Below are 21,939 nucleotides of genomic sequence, written 5' to 3'. Positions count from 1 at the left end.
ACCTCAGTAGGAGCCTTAGGGCTTGGCCACACTTGCAAGTTAGAGTGCATTAAAGCAGCCCCAGGTGCCCTAACTCATGATCCGTCCACACTGGCAAGCCACTTAGAGGGCCTGCACTCTGCAGCTGGAGCGCTTCTGGTAATCCACCTCCATGAGAAGCATAATGCTTGCTGCGCCTTGGCTGAAATGCCCCAGTGTCAGTGTGAACGAGGTGTTGCATTACTGCGCTCTGATTGGCCTCCGGAAGCATCCCATAATCCCATTAAATCAAGGGCCACTCTTGTCATTGTTTTGAACTTGGCTGCAGGATATGCCCTTTCAAAGCTCTGTTTCTGACAGCCGGCTGCTTATCTGCCCCGGGACAAAGCAGCCATTTGTGTGGAATGCTGCTTGCTATGAGTGTGTGAGAGAGAGGCAGGGGGGAGGAGGGTCTGCTGCTGTCTGAATTTACAAGACAGCATGCTGACATGCTCTCAGTTCCCCAAAAGCCCGCTCTCTCTTCCCCCACATACACACAACACACTCCCTGTTACACTCCACCCCACCACCCATTTGAAAAGCACGTTGCAGCCACTTGCACGCTCGGATAGCTACCACAATGCACTGCTCTCTGTGGCATTGCAAGAGCTGCTAATGTGACCACGCCAGTGCGCTTGAATCTGACAGTGTGGACACACTGCAGCGCTTTCCCTACTGCGCTCTCCAAGGGCTGGTTTAATTCACAGTGCTCGACATCTGCAAGTGTAGCCATGCCCATAGAGTGGAATAAGGCCTCTAATAAGGTTGTTTAAAGTACATTGCTGCTGAGCAAACCAAAGAGTTTACATTTTTCTGTGAGTGTGGCCACTTAAGTGGTGGAACAGATTATCCACCAATTCCTGCTTCATTACATCACTTCCAGATCTGACAAGTCTGTTTCCTTGAGCTCTGCACTGCTGGGACTAGTCTGGGACATGTCCTAATAGTGAAGCTGGAGGTTATCAGTTGCATGAGCAGTGTCACCAAGGAGTTCTGCTGCAGCTTGCAATGTTAGCAGGGTTTTTTTTTCAATGAGATGTGGATCAGTGTTTTTAAATGACTTTGGGTGTGGCTTTGGATTGTGGAAACATCTTCCTGTTATGAGCAACTGCTTTGTGCATTAAAGTCTGTGGCATTTTCTCACACAGTCCCAGTGTGTATCTTCTTGCTTTGTAGCACTCTTTGGGTTACAAGGACATCTCCCTGTTGTTAATCCTTTCTTAGATGTAGCCAGCAAAGAAGCTTAAGAACAAGAGCTAGTAGGACGTTGTTTTTATTTTTTGCAATTCTTCAGCACCTTCCATCAAAGGCATTGTACTGTGCTTTGTAAACATTAAGGAATTAAGTCATGTTCACCTCATGAAGTAGTCTCGTTTTACAGAGCAGGAAACTGAGGCACAAAAGTTCAGTGACTTGTTCAAAGTAACTCAACGAGTCTAGGGCAAACCTGGGACAAAGGGCATGTGGGGGGGGGGGTGGCTAGTGGTTTCTGATCAGACCTAAAAGTCAGGAAACTTGGCCCTGTATTCTTGGTACTTCGAATGACTGCATGGGTAAGTCATTTAACTGCTGTTCCTCAGTGTCGCGTTCTATTAAAAGAAAAAAAAAAAGACATAAATAAGTGCTTTAAGAGCTATGGGTGAAAAAAGCTACATGTTACAAAGTATTATTTGTAGAGCCCATGCCTCCTGATGCGCAGTTCTTCCCTTAGACCACTGTATTCCCACATACAATATTGTTAAGTGCATCAGGAGTTCACTCTGGAAACTATTGTGTGTGAAAAGAATGAGGAGTACTTGTGGCACCTTAGAGACTAACAAATGTATTTGAGCATAAGCTTTTGTGAACAAAAACGCACTTTGTAATTTGATAGGTTTTTAACTGCTCAGCTTGGCTTGATCTCTTTTTGCTGCAGGGCATCCCTGAGATGAGTGAGGATGAAATTGTGAGTGTGCCTGATGCCAAGTACACCAAAGGGGAATTTGAGGTGAGTCCTTCTCCTATATTAATCTGCCTTTATTTCAGGGTGTCTTGTGAAATCTCCAGGGGCTGCTCACGTCCTGTTCCTTCAAACAGCCTCAGCATTTCAGCTACTTCATTCAGGGATTGAATTTCCCATTAAGTGATAAGGAGTACTTGTGGCACCTCAGAGACTAACAAATTTATCTGAGCATAAGCTTTCGTGAGCTACAGCTCGCTTCATTGGATGCATTACTAATGCTCAAATTTGTTAGTCTCTAAGGTGCCACAAGTACTCCTTTTCTTTTTGCGAATACAGACTAACATGGCTGCTACTCTGAGATCTGCCATTAAGTGATGTGGTCTGTGTTTAGGATTCTGAAGCAGCCAGACTGGAGTCTGCTCACACTATGGTTAAAACTCTGATAATAACAACCCGGTTCAAGCCTGGGTCCTGGCATTTGGGGGCTTTTCTGGGGCTCTGACACTGGGGTTAGTATGCTCATGGTTTGTATTTGGAGATAGTGTGTTTTTTAAAGCAGCAAAAGACCTGTGTGCAGAACAAGGCAAGAGGATGATGATGATGGCCTGTTAAAGATTAACAGTTAGGCTGGTCTCAGGAGGTGCTAAATGTCTGTTTCCATCAGCTACATCAAAGCAGAGACCAGGTGTTAGCCTACAGGAGCCATGTCTAAAGAGCCCTCCATTTGTCCATCAGCTGCAGACAATCTGAGTATCAGATAAAATAGCTAGAATAATTTTTTTTTTTAAATAGGGCTCTCTCCCCACACCCCACCAGAGAGTAAATATTAACCAGCTGAGTTCAAGCCTCATTGATCCTCCCTCATCTGCTGATGATGGTATATGATTATGCCCTATTTTATTAACCCCAGCCTCTACTGTTTTCCCATTGTGACATCACTCTGTTCTGTCCATTTTTATTTTCCAAAGGCAACAAACATTTCACCGAAGTATCCAGCATTTTGCTTCTGAAAGAGGCTTATGAATACCACAGCACGTGTGTCAGTTGTATTAGTGTGTTACCTTGGCAAGTCTGCCTTCTGGCTGGTGACCTATAGGTGTGTAGTACTACAATGGTATCTGCTTATAGTGAAGTCAGATTGTTTCCATTGATCATGAAGTAAAATGAAAGACCCTGATGGTTCCAGGGCAATTTCAATTCTCGTCGTATTGAAATTTTTCTGAGGGGAAACAACACTTGATCATCTTACTTTTATTTTTTACAGTATAATAAAGAGAACTTTTGTATTGTATCCTGAACTAAAAATGACTCCAAACCCAAAATATAATTATTACCAAATTTATGTCAAGCTGTTGCTGCTCCTGTTCTGAAGCCATATCAAAGTAGCTGGTTTTGAGACTGAATTGGATGAGAAATGTTTGGGGTTTTTTAACAGAAAGAGAAACTCTTGAAATGTATCCTAGCATTGTCAAGGTTCTGCTTGATTGAATCAAGACACTGAGGCGGCCATGTGTGTTGAGAGAGGAAGAGTGATCTGTTGGCTGGTCACTGGGCCAGGACCTGGGTTTAATTTCCTGCTTTGCCACAGACTCCCTAGGTGATCTTGGACGAGCCACAGAGTCTCTCTGTAAGGTCTGCAAAATGGGGGTGATAGTCACAGATTTTAAGGCCAGAAGAGACAATTAGGTCATCCAATCTGACCACCTGTATAACACAGGCCCTAGATTCTACCCAGTTACCAGTAAACTGAACCCAATAACTGTTTGACCAAACATAACCTCCAGAAGGGCATCCAGACTTGATTTGGAGAGAGAGAGAGAATCCACCCTTCTCTTAGAGATTGGGTTGTAGGTCCCTACCTTACATGGATGTGAGGAAGATAAATATGTTAGACAGAGAGGTGCTCAGATTCTATGGTAATGAGAGCCATATAGGTATCTAGGATAGACAGTTTGTATCAACTGTCTGATAAGCTTTGAGGGGTTGTAGCCAGTCAGAGTTCATGGATCTACATACTATGTAGTCACTGTACAGATGAGAGTCAGACATGGCTGTTTGGCAATATGCTCTGTCTGTGTTGTTGTAGCAGTTTATTAGCATTAATTCCATCCTAATAGCGCACACTGTCTAAAATTCCAGTTGAATTGAGTGGGAGCAGGTCTGTCCGTCAGTGACTCTAAAAGGAATGAGTATGTAATCAGCACTTTGGGTTTCAGGGCAGAGGTGATAATTACTATGCTATTAGATAATAGATAAATAGTCTTTGTTCCTTAGGTTTTTTCAGGAGTCTCTTTGGGTGGGGAGTCAGTGAAGACCCACGATAATGTCACTCCCCTGCCTTATATAGCTTTTACATCTGGCGGGAATCCTTTGTTTCAAAGCTTGGTTCCCATGCCAGTTAGTGGAAAAATACTGATATCCCAAGATGGAGATTGGCACCAGGTGACTTGGTCACATGTTCTTGTAGTGTCACGCCAGTATTACTTGGAGGCTATTTGTAGGGTTCTCGGGAAGGCTCCACAGGTGGGAGATAAGCTTCTCCTAGGGCCTATTGTTTTCCTAATGGCCCTTCCACATCCAGCTATTCAGAATGAAAGCATTGGGTCTAGTGGGTGTTCCCCAAGTTTAAACATACATTTGTAATACAGATACACAGTCAATATTCTTAACTTCAGATACAAAAATTATACTTGCATACAAAGAGGATAATCATATTCAGCAATTCATAACCTTTCCAGTGACATCCCACCTGACCTATCTTGCATTAAACACATCATAACTATGTCATAATCATATAATGACAGGTTTCAGAGTAGCAGCCGTGTTAGTCTGTATTCGCAAAAGAAAAGGAGTACTTGTGGCACCTTTGTTAGTCTCTAAGGTGTCACAAGTACTCCTATAATCATATAATAATCTCTCTGAAGAATATGGGGTCGCAACAGGCTCCTCCAGATTTAGAGAGTGCATCCATCTTGTCTAAAGCTTTTCAGCGGAAAGCAGTGTGTGGGAGTGGGGAATATAGTGAGGAAGCCCCAGTATTGGGCTGGGGGAGATAACCAGCCTTGGTTTAACTAGGTGTTTATGCTAATGGGAGCTTAGTAAAACAGAGCAGCTGTGTTGGGGACAGATTTTCTCCTACTCTAAGATATATGCTCGAGGTGGGTGTGGGTGCGTGTGTGCTGTCAGAGTACCAGTTGTGGATCCCTAATTTCTCTGTTCTGCACAGCTCCAGCTGTGGTCTTGGCAAGAACAGCCTGTACATCAGCTGGCAGTGCCAACCAAATGAGAATTGATGGAGTGCATTGAGGCTCTTGCCCACTGCACATGTTCTACACAAGCGTTAGGAGGGAGTGATGATGAAAGGGTGCTGTGCTAGCTTGACACCACCTGAGAGCTCCCAGCCCTCCCCTCTCTCTCATCCCACCCCAAAGGAATTCTGAGTTGGCCACTAGGTGGCCTCTTTGGTCTGCTTGTAAGGAACAAAGGGGCCAGACTGTGGGCAAGAATCTGGCCTTAAGTGCTTTTGGGGTGATGGTGATTATTTGTATTACTGTAGTGCCTAGAAGCCCCGGTCATGGACTTTGCTGTACAAGGCTCTGTACAAACACATAACAAAATGGTGGTCCCTGTCCCAAAGATCTTACAATCTATATACAATACAAGAGACAATAGGTGGCTGCAAGTGGATAGATTGGGGAGCACAACCTGGAATAGTCCCGTCTATTTTGTGCTCCTTAAAGTGTGTAGGTTTTGGAATGAAGTCGGTTACTACTCTCATAACCCAGGTGGTGATGAAGGTGGTACAGCTTTTACCAGAAGGGCACAGAATGAAGAAGGAGGTAGATATGGCCCTGGATACTGTGAGTGAGACCATGACACCTATGCATTATCACCTGAGAGAAATCATCATATGCACCTACAGACAGGTGAGTGCGACAGTCGTGCTTCCCAGATTAACTCTCTTCATTCCATATTTATTTTTTCACCCTCCTGTAAGTGGGAAGTGCAGGCACTGTGATTAATGGCCTAGATATCTGCCTAGTTTTGTTTGGTATTTATATTACAGGAGACTCCTGAGTCCTATTGTGCTTGGTGCTGTAGAAACGCACACAAGGCATGGTCTCTGCTCCAAAAGATTTCTTAATATAGCACTGTGGCTTCTTCAAGAGCCTGTGGATATGTCTATACTACCCGCCGGATCGGCGGGCAGCGATCAATCCAGGGGGGGTCGATTGATGCGATAAATCGACCCCCAAGCGCTCTCCCGTCGACTCCTGTACTCCACCGGAGCGAGAGGCACAGGTGGAATCGACGGGGGAGCGTCAGCAGTCGACTCACCGCAGTGAGTAGATCTAAGTATGTTGACTTTGTTGCGTAACTTAGATTGATTCTGCGTCCCCCCACCCCCAAGTGTAGATCAGGCCTTTAGTGTCCTGTCAAAATGCTGTTTTGTTGCTTTATTTATTACAGCAAAGCTTTTTGGTACATTACTAGAGAGATCTCTGCACCTCCTTCAGCTGTGACATGCTGGCACCCCAACTGTCTGCTTTTCATTTTTCTTCAGTGGCCAAAGCGATGTCGTAAAAGCTGCTACGATAGTACTATCACTTTTCAGCCCAAACTCAGAGCTGGTGTTGTAATTCTGACCAGTATCTGTTTATTGTCTTATGGGTAAATATTTGAAAAAGAAAATCTGCTTTCAAAACACAATGTGTATGCAGATGGTTTAAACCTTATTCCCTGTGCTAGTTTATTCATTGCAGTAATCTTTAAAAGTATGTCTCTTAAGCACTTGCTAAGGATGGTATTCCTGCACTGTTCCCAAGTGTCACAACCTCTAGCAGAGCATTTCATTTTTACAGTGTGTATTGTATGTTTCAGTAGTAGCAGGGGTATGATAATGGAGGAAGGTGGTGGGCAAAGAAAGTTTGAACCAAACCCTAATAAAAAAAATAAAATAGCAAAAGGATGACTTCCAGAGATATTTGATAAATGAGAAGGACTGATAGGTGTACATATCACTCCAGACATAGTGGGACAGATTGGCTTTTGATCTCAAGTTCATTGATTTGGGGGGTGTGGGGGGGATTAAATCAGTTGTTGCATGGTACTGATTGCTTTCAAGACTAAAAGGGCACTTCCTACTTTCAGCCAGCAGGTGGCAAAGGTGCTCTTTACTGTCTGTATTCTGGTAATAGAGTTATGGTCGCTTATTCATTTTATTCTTGAAGTGGAATAACTTGTCTTTTAATGCGGGGTGGTCTGGGTGGGGGGAAAGGGGGACTGTGTGTGTGGCGGGGAGGGTACCCAGGAGTTTCCCAATACCTGTAGGAGACCTCTGATTTCCTTCTGTCTCTGCTTTTACATCTCCCTCTCTGAAGAACCTGTATGGCAAGCACCTGTCAAAGCCAAATAGTGCTCTGGACTCATCAGATCCCATTCACACCACTCCCCTGCCAGTTTCAGTTTCCCATAGTGTCATCTAGCTTCTGCCAGTGAATTTACATGAATAGTTCTGAATATTAACAAGCTGTTTCTTGCCATGAGCAATAGAGCATGTGCACGTGGGATTGCTGGCATGGGAATCTTAATCTCAAGGAAGATGCTCACAGGATACTGTATACTCTGTATTTTCTTCTTCTCTGGAACTAGCATAGAAATGAGAGAAACTAGCACAGAAAATGCTAGTTTCTCTTTGCTTTGCAACAAACCCTGCAGCTTCCATTTTCTCGTATGTAACTCCAAAGTGTATACAGCTGGGAAGGCCAGTCTATAAAGGAGACATTGTCTGAACTGACAGGCCCAAATATAAACGACTTTAAAAATATTTAATTTTTTTATTTTATTTATTTTTTAATATACCCTGTCTGGGAAAATCTGACTCCCTCTCCCCCGACCCCTTAGCAAAAACCAAGGCCTGTGAGATGGATGAAATTCAAACTTCATTGCTAGTTGGTGCCTGAGCCACAAAACCCAAGAGGGCTGTGGGTCTCCTCAGTTCCTTTGTACACTATACTGGCCCCTACTTGTGTGGTCTATCCTGAGATGCGTCTTCTGCCCAGTGTATAGCTGGTATCCTTTTGCAGCTGCTCTGTAATTCAGCGTCAGAACTGGAATGTCATTGAGGTTCTGCCCCCTTTCCTTGATAGAACAGTACATTTCATGCTGGATGAGCATTCCCCTTACCCAGCTGGTTGAGTTGTACTCACTGGGCAGAAGATGCCAGCAGCTGCCAATTTCTGGGTCGAGGGTTTAAATGTAAGCTTTTGTGGGGTAATGATGATGGATGGTAGAACAGTAAAATAAGAACCTTTTCAGTGGATACTTTTAAAAGCTGTGGGGTTGTTTTTTGTAATTCTCCTGGAACATATAAGCCAAAATGTGAAAGGAGTTTTGCCAAGTTGGTTAGGCCCAAAATTTGACATGCCTTAAAATGTTCTGACTTCTAAATATAACTTGAAAAAGTGAATCGTTGACTTTGCAGCTGAGAACTATTTTAATGCACTATGTGGGACCAAAGCAAGAACCACAAGGTTTGCTTCTTCCACAATTGACTCCACAGCAGCAATTAGCTAATAAATTCCAAGAAGCATGCTGATATAATCCAGGATGCTAGTGCATAAATAAGAAAGTAAACATAAAAGGCATGTGAGGTTTAAATTTCTTTAGAAACATGTGTGGGTGGTGTGGGAGAGCAGGCAAAGTAGGAAGGTCACGTTTTGCCATATAGAAAAAGAGCAGAACTGACGTGGAAGAAACTTCAACTTTTAAAAGGGTTTTGCAGCTCAAGTTAAAATATATTTTTAAAAGTATTTGCTGGTAGTGCTGTTTTTGGTTAGTATGCACAGGTTTAAAGTTTCTTTCCTTACTTCAGTGCTGGTCCTCTGAGCGTTAGCTTTTAGTCTTGCAGCTTTTCCATATTAGCATGAAATGTAAATACAGGAAAGGGGACATAAGCCCTGTGTTCTTGCAGGTAGTTTTGTCCCATATCTAGTGAGAGTCCTCTTTCCAGTGACCTCAGATCAACCCTATTCCACGTGGTGTTTTTGAAAATGGAAAGCAGAAACCTTCCAAAATAATGTGCCTCATGGGTATTAAAGTGAAACGGTCAGATAGGTAAGACCCCAAGTAGAGGTTTAGTATATTACATATTTCTTTAATTATAATTTAATATTGATGGAAATAGTCTCATGATTTAAAAAACAAAAATCAAATAAAGGTTGTTCAGAATGTATTGATTGAAACATTCCCCTGCAGTATTTACAACTTAAGCTCTGCAGGAGAACTGGAAAATGAAACTTATTGGAAACCAAATCAGTTGGACTAGATTCTACATTAGGTTAAATCAGAAAAGTAAACGAATAGCAAAGGTGGTGAAAAGATGAATTTTCATGATTATTTTCCCCTCTATTTATAATTATCCATGGTACTCTTAGGATATGTGTCTGTGGTGTAGTGGTTTAAAAAAAAAAAGTGGGTAAACTAACCTAAATTAAACTCTATATTCCCAAATGAGAAGCTACACTACTGATATGTCTCCCCTTTGAACTGGTAGCGTGATTCCCAGCTTGGGGAGACATGCTCATGCTAGCTGTCATCAACTACTATGTTGTAAAAACAGAGTGTAGCTGTGGCAGAGCAAGAGCAGCAGGAGGGGCTCGCAGCCCTGAGTACAGGCCCATCAGAGAGGCTAGGTGTGCATTGGCTCAGTTAGCCCCTCCTGCTGCTTGTGCTATCGCAGCTACATTCAATTTTTAATGCATTAACTTGATGAGAGCTAGTGCAGGTGTGTTTCCTGGAGCTGGGAATAGGATCTTCAGCTCAAAGTGTAGACATGCTCAAAAAACACTGGTAAAGATGTTTAAAACAAACCCCCTTCCCTCCCCAAAAAAGACAGTGTTCATTCAAACATTATCTCATGCAAAGATCATGCTAGTGAGGATCTCTCTTAAACCTTGTTTGAACTAACCATCCTCCTGTTCCAAACTGGAGATGTGCTGCAATCAGTGCATTTTCATTTCTTGGCACTTTGAATGGCAGTTGTTTCACTCAAGAATCAAGAAAGACTGAGGCAGGAATGAAGTTTTCAGCCCTGTAATATGTTTTATTCACTGGAGTAAATGGGTTCCAAGCTGCAGAGGAAAAGCCCTGCCCTAGCCCAGTATAAAAACGCCATAGATATTTGGTTTTGTCTTTACGTGAGGTAAATTACCTACTAAAAGCCAAACTGCAGACTATGAGCCTTCCCACAACATTGGCACAAAGCTCCCCTTCTCAGTTCTGCAGGTCAGTGAAAGGCTAAGGGGAAATACAAGTCCATGCTTCAACCCTCAACCATTATTTGCTTAAAAAAATATCCCAAAAGGGACAAGTTGGTGCTATAGTTATCTCCACCCTTCTCTTGCTAAATCTGCTCTTACCAAAACCCTCAATCACAAGGATGTCAGGTCCCTTCCCTCTCCTTCCTCTTCCCCCCCCCCCCCCCCCCGCCTTTCTAACTGGTATCAGAGATCTGATTGTAGCCAGATGTGGCCCCTTTGACCCTCCTAAAGTGCCTGCCACAGTCTCTGGATACAAAACAATGAGGCTTTATTCCTCCTCTTTCTCCTGGTCTCATGCACACAGCTCTCTCTCTCTGCAGCTGTCAGACTGATAGGTTTATTTAACTGGGGCTCATGTTCTTACAACTATGGAGTTGCCTTCCACGCACAAGTCTCCTCTCCACCCAATATCAACCTTACATCTTCAGAGGGGAAGAGAGAGTTACAAGAACCGATGGAAACCTGTTCTCTGATAAGAATGTGTGAAGCACTGAGTGCAGATGTGGGAAAGGAAATGGGAGAAGAGGGGGAATATGTAAATTAAAAAGGACATTGTTTAGGTTACATATTTTAAACTATTCTAAAGGTCCCATATAAAACTGAGTGCTTTCCCAGGAATTAAAATCCCCAGTGATTAAACCAGAATTGATGGCAATAATAATAGTAGCAGAAGCAGTAAAGTGCCCATAAGTCTGTAACCTACCAAGCAGCAATAACTTAAAGACTCAGTTACTTCAGATTGTTGGTTCTGAAGCATTACATTCTACTTTCTCCCTGATAATCCCCATGTTAAGTGTAGGTAATCTGGCATTATTGGGTGGAGGGCTTACATATAAAAAATCCTCTATATTTTTACAGAGTTGCCAGGGATAGGAGAATGCACATGGTGACCACCCCTCCAGATCTAGTGGAGTTGGATGGCCCATTTGAGGAGCTGTATTTCAACACGATTTCAGCTCTCATTCAAGGTTCTGGAAGAGTTTTTCTGTGTGTACATTTTAATAAATCAGTGCCAGGAGTTCAGGAGTTGTAATCAACCCTACAATAACTAACTGAGCACCTGTGCACTATGGAAAGCAAACAAATTTCAGCTGTAAGCATACAAGGGATTTTTATAAACAGTAAGTACTAAAATATTTAAAATTCTGAAATTTGTTTCCAATGACACGCTACACACAATGTCTTTTTGTCATGAACGTCTTTCCACTAAAATACAAAACGTTTTGCTGCTTATTTAAAGAGTACCAAAATTTAATCACCACACCCAAAATCTCTCACTGTGCCCCGCTATTTATCCAGTTCTGCCCTGGGATACATGCATTCAACTCCCATTGAATCGATGGCAGTTGTATTTATGTATTTGACTCTCATGATACAGTGCACACATTCACAATAGATGAGATACTTGTTCAATGAATGGATATAATAGAATGAAAAAATTAGTGACATTGAAGTCTTCGGTCAAATGCAAGATTACATTACAAGATTACATACTTAGTCCTGCCTTGAGTACAGGGGACTGGACTAGAAGACCTCTCGAGGTTCCTTACAGTCCTACACTTCTATGATTCCATGATTCCAAAGGTAGGGAAAAGTCCCTTTCCAATTACATGGTCTGACCCTCTGCTCCTGAGAGACTGAGGGCCTTCATCACTGACTGTACCTTCCAGATCATGTGTTTATTTTTAAAGGTCTCCCTGGTACAGAAAAGTCTCGCAACTCCTTGAAGTGAGAATTGAGCCATTGTTTAAAATCCTGGGTCCCCTGCTGGACTGCGTGCCACCACCACCACCAGATTGAGAGTGCTTGGTTAGTTTGGTGTGCAGACATTCCTTGGGCGCCATCTGTTCTGTAGGGCAATTTTGTTCTCCTGATAGTGCCTGTGAAGACATGAGCTCAAAGGAAGAGCTGGGGTCAGTTATTTTACACAAACTACTCTCAGCAGAAAGGGATTTAGTCTTGTTTCTCCTTTGCACTCAGAACACAAGGCTGCTTTCCCTGATTCTGGCTCAGATTTTTCATAAATCTAGTGGGGGGAAAAAAAAAGATTGTTCATTCCTCCTTGGTGTGCAACATGCCACATAGATCCACTCACCATGTAACTATGGCATTAATAAAACAGTTGACTGAGGCCACCAGATGTTCTGCCTTGTATGTAGAAAGGCCAGGAAGAATTTTAGGGATTTTAATTGTATCCATGGGATTAATTACACATGTGTTCCTCTTACTGCTTACCCGAACTACTGACAGGACACCCTTGGAGGAGGACTCTCCTGAAAAGTGTCTAGTAAGGAGATCTTAGAGTAAATGCATGTATGATAGAAAAAATATACTTTTCTTCCCTCCTCCCGTTTTGTTGATAATTTTTTAATTCCTTCCATTGCATGAAATGATGCCAAGATCAATATTTACAGCTCTGAGCCTCTGAGGGGAGTTATTAATGGGTTTATTTGGCAGGGACACAACTTGCTGTTGAATAAGCCCCATAGCAGGTGAATGAAATTCCCAGGTGGCACGTGACTGAATATTAGCTTACTTCACTTCACCCTATTTTTATAACTGCAAGGGTGGAATTACTCTTACTATTTGCATAGAAGCTTCACTCAGGTTTCAAAACACTACATAAAAGCAGGCATTAAAACAAAACAGGGCCTGTAGTACCTGCTGGGTTTTAATTAAAACCACCCTCAATAGAAAATTTATTTAGAAAATACCCACAGCTTTTGAGTGCCAAGCTCTTCTTGAATTCTGTTGGGGTTTATCTTTGTGTACTGGATGATTCAAAACCACCAGCCTTGTATTTTGAAGTTCTCACAAACCAAGAAAAGATTTTCCAATCAAGCTGGCCTAGGTTGGAGCTACTTGTCCTAACCCTATTGGAAGCCTACTCAAGAATCCTGTTCTGCAATTTTACCGAAGCTGTGGACCCTTAAGTTCAAGCCCTGGGATTTATCTAAATCTCCCCTTGCTCCTGTTCTTTACATCTAGATTCATCGTTATCAGTGAGACTGTTTAAATGTTGGTGCCATGCAAAGACACAATGCAGGCATAATTTAATGGATGGAATGGGACAGTATTTACGGAAAGAAAAGTCTCAACCAAGAGCTCATTTTGTTTCTGCTTTTCTAAAAGGATATGGTGGATGTGGAAATCTTCTGCCTTAAAAAGGAAACACCACAGTTTGAAATATTTTCTAAAGATTAATACGTTTCAGTAATTATACACAAAAGTTTAAACAGGGAAATTCCCCTCCTACTCTTCCTCCTCCTGTATCTAAAGAACAGCTGGGTGTGAGCGCAAAGTTTTGATCAGTGTAAAGACTCCTCTGGTTTACAGTGGTGACCAGCCCAGACTGGAAGACTATAAAAGGTGGCATAAAGCATGCTCCCCCTTCCCCCGCCAGTTGCACTAAGAGCTTCTGGGCCCTTATCCATGCAAGGGAAAGTTCCCGCACAGGATAGACAAGATGGTTCAAAAAACATCTATGCCCTGCATACACGACAGCTCCCCCATGTTAGCACCAATGGAGCAGCACTGGTGTAATAAAATGGTCACATTTTCCTAGTGAACACAGTGTTACATTTTCTTCTCTGGTGCTCCACTATCCATCCAACTGCTTTTTTGATTCCCTAAGCTGTTCCTATCACAGTGACACAAAACAGGAAAAAATCTATGAGAGGTGCTTGTGGGCCGTGCCCTTTCGAGCAAATCCTTCCAATAGAAAGACCGACACCTCAGCAGGCATGCTGGGGCTGGAAAACCTCTTGTCTGTCTTTGATCAGATGTTTTGAATGTTCTCTCAGTGGTTCCAAACAACAAATTCAAAATGCCGTAAAGAGCAGCAACAGTAATTAAATTATCCATATTACTGTGGCTAGGCTTGCACACAGCTTTCGTAAGAGAGACCTGGAGTTTAGCCCAACATGGTGTCCAAATTTTACAGTTACTAAGCAAGATTGTGGAATTGCTATGCATTCCTTTATTCCTTTTGCCCACTAAGAGCCCATAATGCTCTTCTACTATGCAGACTGAAAGTACAGCATTCTGCATCTGTGTACGTTTCTGCTCTTGGTATGTGGAAAAAAAGATTGCAGGTTGGAGCCCTGAGTTCACTGTGAGACTGCTCTCCCTGGGCATTACCCCTGTTTTCCTTTTCTTGATTTGTTTGTTTAAGATTTATTTGGTTGCTTTGTTCCATTTTCTATTGGTTGGTTGGAGGTTAGATAGCGGGAACAGTTAGTGCTTGTATTAGAGCGATTGATTCTCTATGAATACTTGAGTACTATTTTTCAGTGCCCAGATGTGTGCTAAGCCTTTTCCAGGACACCTAGAATGACAGAGCTTACAAATGAATTATAAGATGTGACAACATGAAACAGATTTATTTTTTTTAACTGATTCATTTTCTGGAAGAAGGACTTTACATTCACGACCATTTGTAAGGATACTTCAGGGTAGAGGGGGATGAGGTGTTTGCAGAGAAAATATTCTTTTCCATGATGATTCACTGATATGTGACGAATAGGGCACTACCAAATTTATTGTCCATTTTGGTCAATTTACTGGCCAAAGGGTTTTAAAAGTAGTCAGTTTCACAATTTCAGATGTTTACCTCAGAGATTTTGTGGTGTTGTAATCGTGGGGGTCCTGACCCAAAAGAGGATTACAAAGCTGTTGTAAGGAGGGTCATGGGATTGCCACCCTCACTTCTGCGCAGCCTTCAGAACTGGGCTCTGAAGGCAACTTCCCTGGAGCTTCCTGGAGCTGGAGGAGGTTCCCAGAAGTGGAGGTGGATCCAATCTTCCCTGTGCTGCTGGGAGTGTCCCAGCCAGGGACTGCTAGTCCCAGCCAATGGGGGATTAAAGTATGGGCCTAAAGGGCCTGTGACCAGGGGCCCTGGCCAATTTGGGGGCCCCCTGTACCACTGTCACTTCTGCACTGCCTCTGGAGATGGGTCTGATTTCCCCATCAAGAGTGGCCGTGCAGGGGAAGGACAAGTCCTGTCCCTCCCCAGCCTGGCCCAGACTAGCAGCTATGAGCCCCCAGCTGGGGTGCTTCCAGCAGAATGGGAGATTGGTTTATTTCACGGACCGTGACACGTTTTTCACGGCTGTGAAATTGGTAGGGTCCTAGTTATGAACAGTAAAACCAGCCAGATCTGTGACAATGGTTTACAGTCCAATCCTGATCCTGTAGAACTTGATGTCAAATCTCCAGTTGACTCCGTTAACTTGCTAGGTTAACACTGCTGGTAAGAGCTGATGTGACTGATTGCAGTTGAGGATGCAAGGTCACAGCAGTAACCTGCTGAATCACACTTGTTTGCCAGTGGCTGTTTCTGTTGTGGTGCTGTGGTTGTGGGTTGGGTTTTATTTTTTCCACAGTACAGCTGCGATCAAATTATCATTTTCAATTAACAGCCAAGAACAATTGACTGGAAGAATAAAATATAATCACCCGATAATGTTCTCAGCTTCCTGTCAATTTGACTCTTGATTTATGTAACTCTCTGGGCTCTCAATCAAAAACAAGCAGTGTATGAGTTGGACTTGGATTGTTCAGTCCCACATGGACCTTGTATATGTAGCTTTTTAAAATCACATTTGTAAAATTGGAACTGACATAAATGAGAGAGATTGAAGGATCCACATGGGACTTCCGTTTAGTTCTACTGCACTGTACCTTTTATAGATACTTAAGAGTAAAAAATGGACTGCTCACTACTAAGTTATTTTATATTTTAGAGTTTTTCTTACGGCAACTCTATCTGGCTACAGTGCAACCATAATTTAGACTAGAATGAATCATTAAAATGAGTGGGGTATTTCTCTTTTGTACAACAAGTTCCTTGTGTTCCCTTATTGTGTCTGAACTTTAGTGAGTTGTAATTTATTGCTGTACTGTAATAATCTTTACTTGAACTAATCTTTAAGTTCCTTGCCAACCTATGACGAACTCCATGCGAAATTGGTGAGAGACCAAGGCAGTTTGATTTCTATAAATGCACGTGGATAGGGTGAATACTGACTTTGGGATAAAATAATCTGAAACTTACAAAAGTGCTATAAATGTTTTGTTGTCTTTAGTGAGGTGAAAATTTGTGTGATGTCCTCCCGTGTTCAGTTTTTGCCATCCATTTCCAGGCAGCAGTGAGCACAGATGGAAAAGGCATATACATCCCTTCTGTATTTTATCTAATAGGAATACTGTACCCTGTGTTTGGCCTCAGGCTAACAAGTGAGGCCAACAAGTTTGATTTGTATCCAAACGTTTCCAAAGTGGCTGGTTGATTTGAAGCCCATCTGTAACTGAAATTAATTTTATGGCTGCTGTATTGTTTTCCTGGATGAATGTTAGCAGAATTCTGCAATATTAGCTTTTTAAAAAGTACAGTGCCAACACTGTAAAAGTACAGATCCCAGAAGATGCTGCTCAACACACCAACCCACCAATATTGCTAAACACCAAGAACTTCCCTAGCGATTGACCTGTGTGTTGTGAGAAAGATGATACTCAATTGCAAGAGCACACGGAAGCATGGAATCTTATCTCCAAACTTGCTTCACTTGTGATCTCTCAGGTTCACAGCAGAGACTTGCCAAATTAAAAAAATAAAATAAAATTCACACAGCCAGATTGTTCCATGCACAGTGGGATCCTTTTACATGCAGCTCTTCCTGCTTCTGTGTGAACAGGGGGCTCAGCTGCCTCCAGTCAGGATCAGGGCCCCACTGTGCTGAGTGCTATATGAACACACAAAGACATGGCTCCTCTGCTGAGTTGCTTACATCCTCTGTTACCCCCATTGAATTGGTGCCTTTCTGTCATAGGGATGTATCATTGAGAACTGGCCTGGTGAGGATTGAAGTAATCACTGGCCACTGCTGGCTGTCCCTTTTTGGTTGTGCCGCCCACCTCAGAGACAAAGTCCCTGCACATCGAACTGTGAAGATTGGACTTGAGGTCAAAAGCTGTCACAGCCCTGCCACAGACTGGCGGCAGTCACACACAGTTGCCCATGATTTAACTTGGCTACACAAGATCAGTAAAAACTCTGTGGTGCTCTTCGCTGCCTGGAATAAAGCCATACAGTGTGGTCATGGACATTCAGCGCTATGGACCTCCACTGTCCAAGTGTATTGTTAGTGTTTCTTGAGAGGGACTGGCTTATAGCCTGTCTCTCTCCTGGATCCTGACTGATAATTGCACACAGCAGGAGCACACATTCATGCCCTTTGTATTAAGAGAAGTCGTATGTTGAAAGTAGCTTTTAGAGTATGCCAACCGGGTCTGCGCAGGGCATTTAGAGCACAGCACATTTGAGCATTTTACAAACCACTCCCCTCTAATGTGCTTTTCCTGAGCCCTGAGTGTGATCCGTGTCATGCAGACAAACCCTGAGCATGAGCAGGACATGTGCTCATTGTGCTGCTGTCACCAGACCCCGCCATTTCTTTCATGTCCTTCTGTGAGGGCAGTGGCCTCCTGGCTGTGGCCCTTCTTACTTGAATGTCTCAATTAATTAACTACTGAAATCTTTTAAATGGAATAACCAAGACCAGGAAATTCCTGCACCTTCCCCAGTTGTAAATGTTTAATCTTCTTTCAAAAAAAGTTAGACTTTTCTGACTAGAATGCCTTAGAAAAGTTAGTCCCAATGTAAATGCCACACTTGGCTTTTTACCAGATCAGCTAAACCTCCGGCACAGGCACCACAAACTTTCCTATAGCACATATTAGCAGCCACTTCCCTCTTGCTTTGTTTCTCCATCTTGTAGAAGGAGAAGAACCACAGAAAATACTTAGGTATCACTTTCATGCCAGATTAATTTTGGTAATGTGAATGCTGTTAAATCTCTGTTTTCTTTTCCTTTCTTTCCAAATTTTTAGATGAATTTTATTGCTCATTCAGCAGAGTGTAGCATGGACTAAAGTCAGACATAGTGCAAGCTTCTCTGCACAGGTCTGCCAGCGTACCTCTGTCCACACCTGCAATATCCCATGCTGGAGAAGTCTTGCTAGTCGGGTGTTAGTTTTGTGGTCCAGCTAGGCAATATAGTAGGTGAAGTCCAGATTCTTTTCATTTATGATGCTGGGCAAATTCAAACCAAGGATCTTCAAATATATAAGCCCTGGACATTTATTTACCCACTTAGGCTTCAATCTTGCATGTGGATTAACATGGATGTATCCCCCTGTACTTGTGTGGTGTGCTATTGCCTTTCCTGGGACTCCATGCCACCACAAGGGTCTGTGCACGTGTATCTGATTGCAGGATTGGAGCCTAAATCTTTGTAATGAGATAGAGTTCACTTTCCTTTCCTCAGAACTCTTCAGATAATGCAGAACCCTAAAGTGAATCTTTCTCCTGTAGGCACACTAACCTGTGTAATGAATATCAATAATCCTGTCTTTTAAAATCAGGTTTTCAGAGGAAATGGATCTGTAGAGATAACCCACCTTTGTGAAATTCTACTTGGAATCTGTAGGTACTAAATGTGAGATGAAAGATTGCAAGCTGATCCATTTTGTAGCTGTACGCTTTTGGAATCCATCTACAGGTCCATTAGAACATTTCAAACATCTTGATGAAACTGCCACATTTTGAAAAGATGACTGTAAATAAGGTGTATGGGCTTAATTACGTGATTTCACCTGCACTGCTGGATAGACTACAAAAATTTTCCATTGGGGAGCATTACTTGAGAGCCAAAGTTATGTATTCAGGGTAGCCCTATTTTCTCTCCTCTTTTGCCCAAGACATTGTTTCCTATACATGTCTCCCCTCTCTGTCTCCTTAATTGTTTGCAAATGTTGATGATAATCAGCCCACCATCAGTTAGAATTAGATTTCTGGAATCTGAAGAACTGCTACAGTACAATGGAATAATTGAGGAAAGCAGAAATTCACCGGGGAACTGAAATTTTGTTGTACTGTTTTTCTAACTCACTGCCTGGTGTCCCTTGTTCAGACTGAGTATTTTTGGTGGGAAGCGGAACATGCAAACTACACCGAAAATATATTGGTTAAAGTTCTGCACTGCATCTCACAGGGGGCACAGCCCAGGAACAAGGGAGGCAAAGCCCCTTCTGTGCCCTTGGGATTGGAGGTTGCTCCACAGTGTAAATTAGAGCAGCAACTAGGGGTAAGCTAGAGCAGCAACTAGAATAAATGGCACCCCAGAGGGCCCTAAGTTACACCAACATGAGTGCCAATGCTATGTCGGCGGGAGAGCTTCTGCTGCGCATGGAGATGGGTTTTCTATGTCGACGGAAGAACTCTCTCCTGCTGTCATACAGCATCTTCGCTAGATGCCTGCTGCAGTGCTGACCGTGTAGACATATCCTTAGTTAATCAGGTTTTACTTCCATGGGATCTGTGACATCCACCAGTTTGTTCTCCAGTTGTTCATAGTGTCTTCCAAGAAAATAAGCATAGAACAGCCCTGTATTGCTAATGTAGAGAAACAAGGAAGTTGTTTGCCAGAGTGCCAAAGAATCGGAGGACGCCAGAGCTGGTCCCCTACGGATACTGCTGTGGGAAAAATTTCCAGCACCAGTGCATGTGGTGAACACACACATCTAATATGGAATAGACATGAACAACACATCTCAAAGAACACCAGTTACGGAAAAGGTAACTGTCTTTTTGAATCCCCTATGAGCACTTCTTCCCACCAAGAGTGGGAAGTGGAGATCATTATCTCTGATCTCAGGATCATCATCTCCTCTCCTTTAAACTCCCTCTCCCACACTTCTGCTCCTTATTACTCTTGAAGGGTCTCATCATCATCCATCTGATTGAGGAGGATAGGAGGGGCCTCTCTGAACAGTGAGATAAGGCAGCAGTTCTCAACCAGGGGTCTGGGGCCCCCTAGGGGGCTGTGAGGAGGTTTCAGTGGGTCTGCCAAGCAGGGTCAGCATCACACTTGCTGAAGTCCAGGGCGGAAAATTCAAGCCCTGCCGTGTGGGGCAGAAGCCCCGGGGCCCTGAGCCCCACCACGAGGGGCTGAAGCCAAAGCCTGAGCAGGCACACACACTGTCTTGGCTTTGAATGTGCAATTTTAGTGTCTCTCCCTTCCTCCCTTTTTTAATAATTCTTTGGAAAAAGCTTTTGAGAGACTATTTTAAGTATTAAATAAACTCTAACTCATGTCAAGGTTTTCAGCAATATCAGGTGTGAAGTTTACATAGAAGATCTATTGTTCCCAGGAGAGGTTGGCATCGACATTTTATCTTGATAGCTGGTAACAAACTTGGGCTATACTTCATCTTAAGTACTTTAGCATGACAGATTATGGGGGCCCAGAGGCTGAGGGAGAGAGGGGAAGTATCTTATAGATTCTGGTTCAGTAGTGACTTCTCACTATTTGTGTTGGCGAGAAGTGTAACCCTAGTGTTTCAGAAAGGGGCAGGGTGACAGGTCGTCTTCTAGCAAACCTAAAATGGTTTTAACAGGCTGAAAGAATGGTTAGACATGAGGACATAAAATGCATGCCCTGAATTTTTTGCAGCTGGCTGGGATGCCCTGTATTTTCTTCCTTATTAATTTTTAATAAATTATAGGAGTTCTTCCACTTGGGATGTGCAGCTCTCTTCTGTTTGTTCTTGAAAGTTCATCTGTTGTATTACTGAGCACTGCAGACCTCTGAGCCAAATTCTGCTCTTGCTTACACTGGTGTAAATCTGGAGTAACTCAGTTGATTTCACTAGAGACTTTGTTTTGCACCAGTGTAACCAAGAACAGAATTTGGTTCTCAGAATTGTTAACAATCCATAACCTGCCTTAAAAAACCTACAACAAAATAATGTAGCTTTGTTTAAAAACATGAATTAAACTGTGTTTGAACCCAATTTATTTATTTTTGATTTATTCTAAACTAGAGGGGAAAAAACAGTGTCCATCCCAGGCTATGGGTGTCCTTGACAATCTCTTTGAAATAAACAGATTCCCTATTAATAGAATATTTGTTTAGATATAATTACAAATACGTAAAGTTAAAACAAAATCATGGCTAATCAGTTCCCTGCCTACCTTCCATAGTTACTACAACACATTTCCCCTACCCCACTTGATGACATCACTGACATCCTGTTCCCTGATCTGTTTTGGTGTTAGTGATATAAATGAGGGGTGGGGAGTGGGAAACAACAAAGGATCCTGTACTTAGGTCTTGGCTAATGTAAAATCTTCAATCTTTATGGGATATTTCAGATTTCTTTGGCCTTTGGAACCAGACTCTTATTGTTGAGAATAATTTTCTTCGTCTCAAATGCATAGTGTAAACTATTTTAACTTTTGAGAACTGTATGCTAAAACAAGGATTATATTACAGGCGTTAGGCTAAGAACACTTAAGTTTACTTGCATAAAAGAAGAAGAAATAGAACAAGAATAGTAACAAACAATACAACTCCAGTAAAGAGAAAGTTTGAAAGAGGAGATGGCGTCCTAATCTAAGCTGGGATTTTCAAAGAAGTTGGAGAGAGAGGCACCCTAATCCCATTGAATTTCAATCTGATTTGGACGCTTAACGCCTTTAATTCCTTTGAATATCCCATCCCCCTTTTCCATTTTCATTATAAATGATGAAGGGCAGCCAAGTGACCAAGCACTTGTCATTATGTATTCATTTTTAGACTGGTCATTTTTCCATGG

The 21,939-nt window shown here is 42.6% G+C and overlaps 1 protein-coding gene across 1 annotated transcript in view; it reads left to right on the top strand.

Moving 5' to 3' along the window:
• PALD1 (phosphatase domain containing paladin 1) overlaps positions 1–21,939 on the top strand; it is a 218,322-nt gene that overhangs the window by 126,214 nt on the left and 70,169 nt on the right. Inside the window, exons 17-18 of the mRNA XM_038411513.2 lie at positions 1,934–2,005; positions 5,746–5,886. Coding sequence (XP_038267441.1) covers positions 1,934–2,005; positions 5,746–5,886 — 213 coding nt within the window. The remainder of the gene's footprint in view (positions 1–1,933; positions 2,006–5,745; positions 5,887–21,939) is intronic.

The sequence above is a fragment of the Dermochelys coriacea genome, chromosome 7 (genome assembly GCF_009764565.3).
Source record: "Dermochelys coriacea isolate rDerCor1 chromosome 7, rDerCor1.pri.v4, whole genome shotgun sequence".
NCBI lineage: Eukaryota > Metazoa > Chordata > Testudines > Dermochelyidae > Dermochelys > Dermochelys coriacea.
The sequence above is the reverse complement of the archived record's forward strand: the minus strand, read 5'-3'. Positions and strand labels throughout refer to the sequence as shown.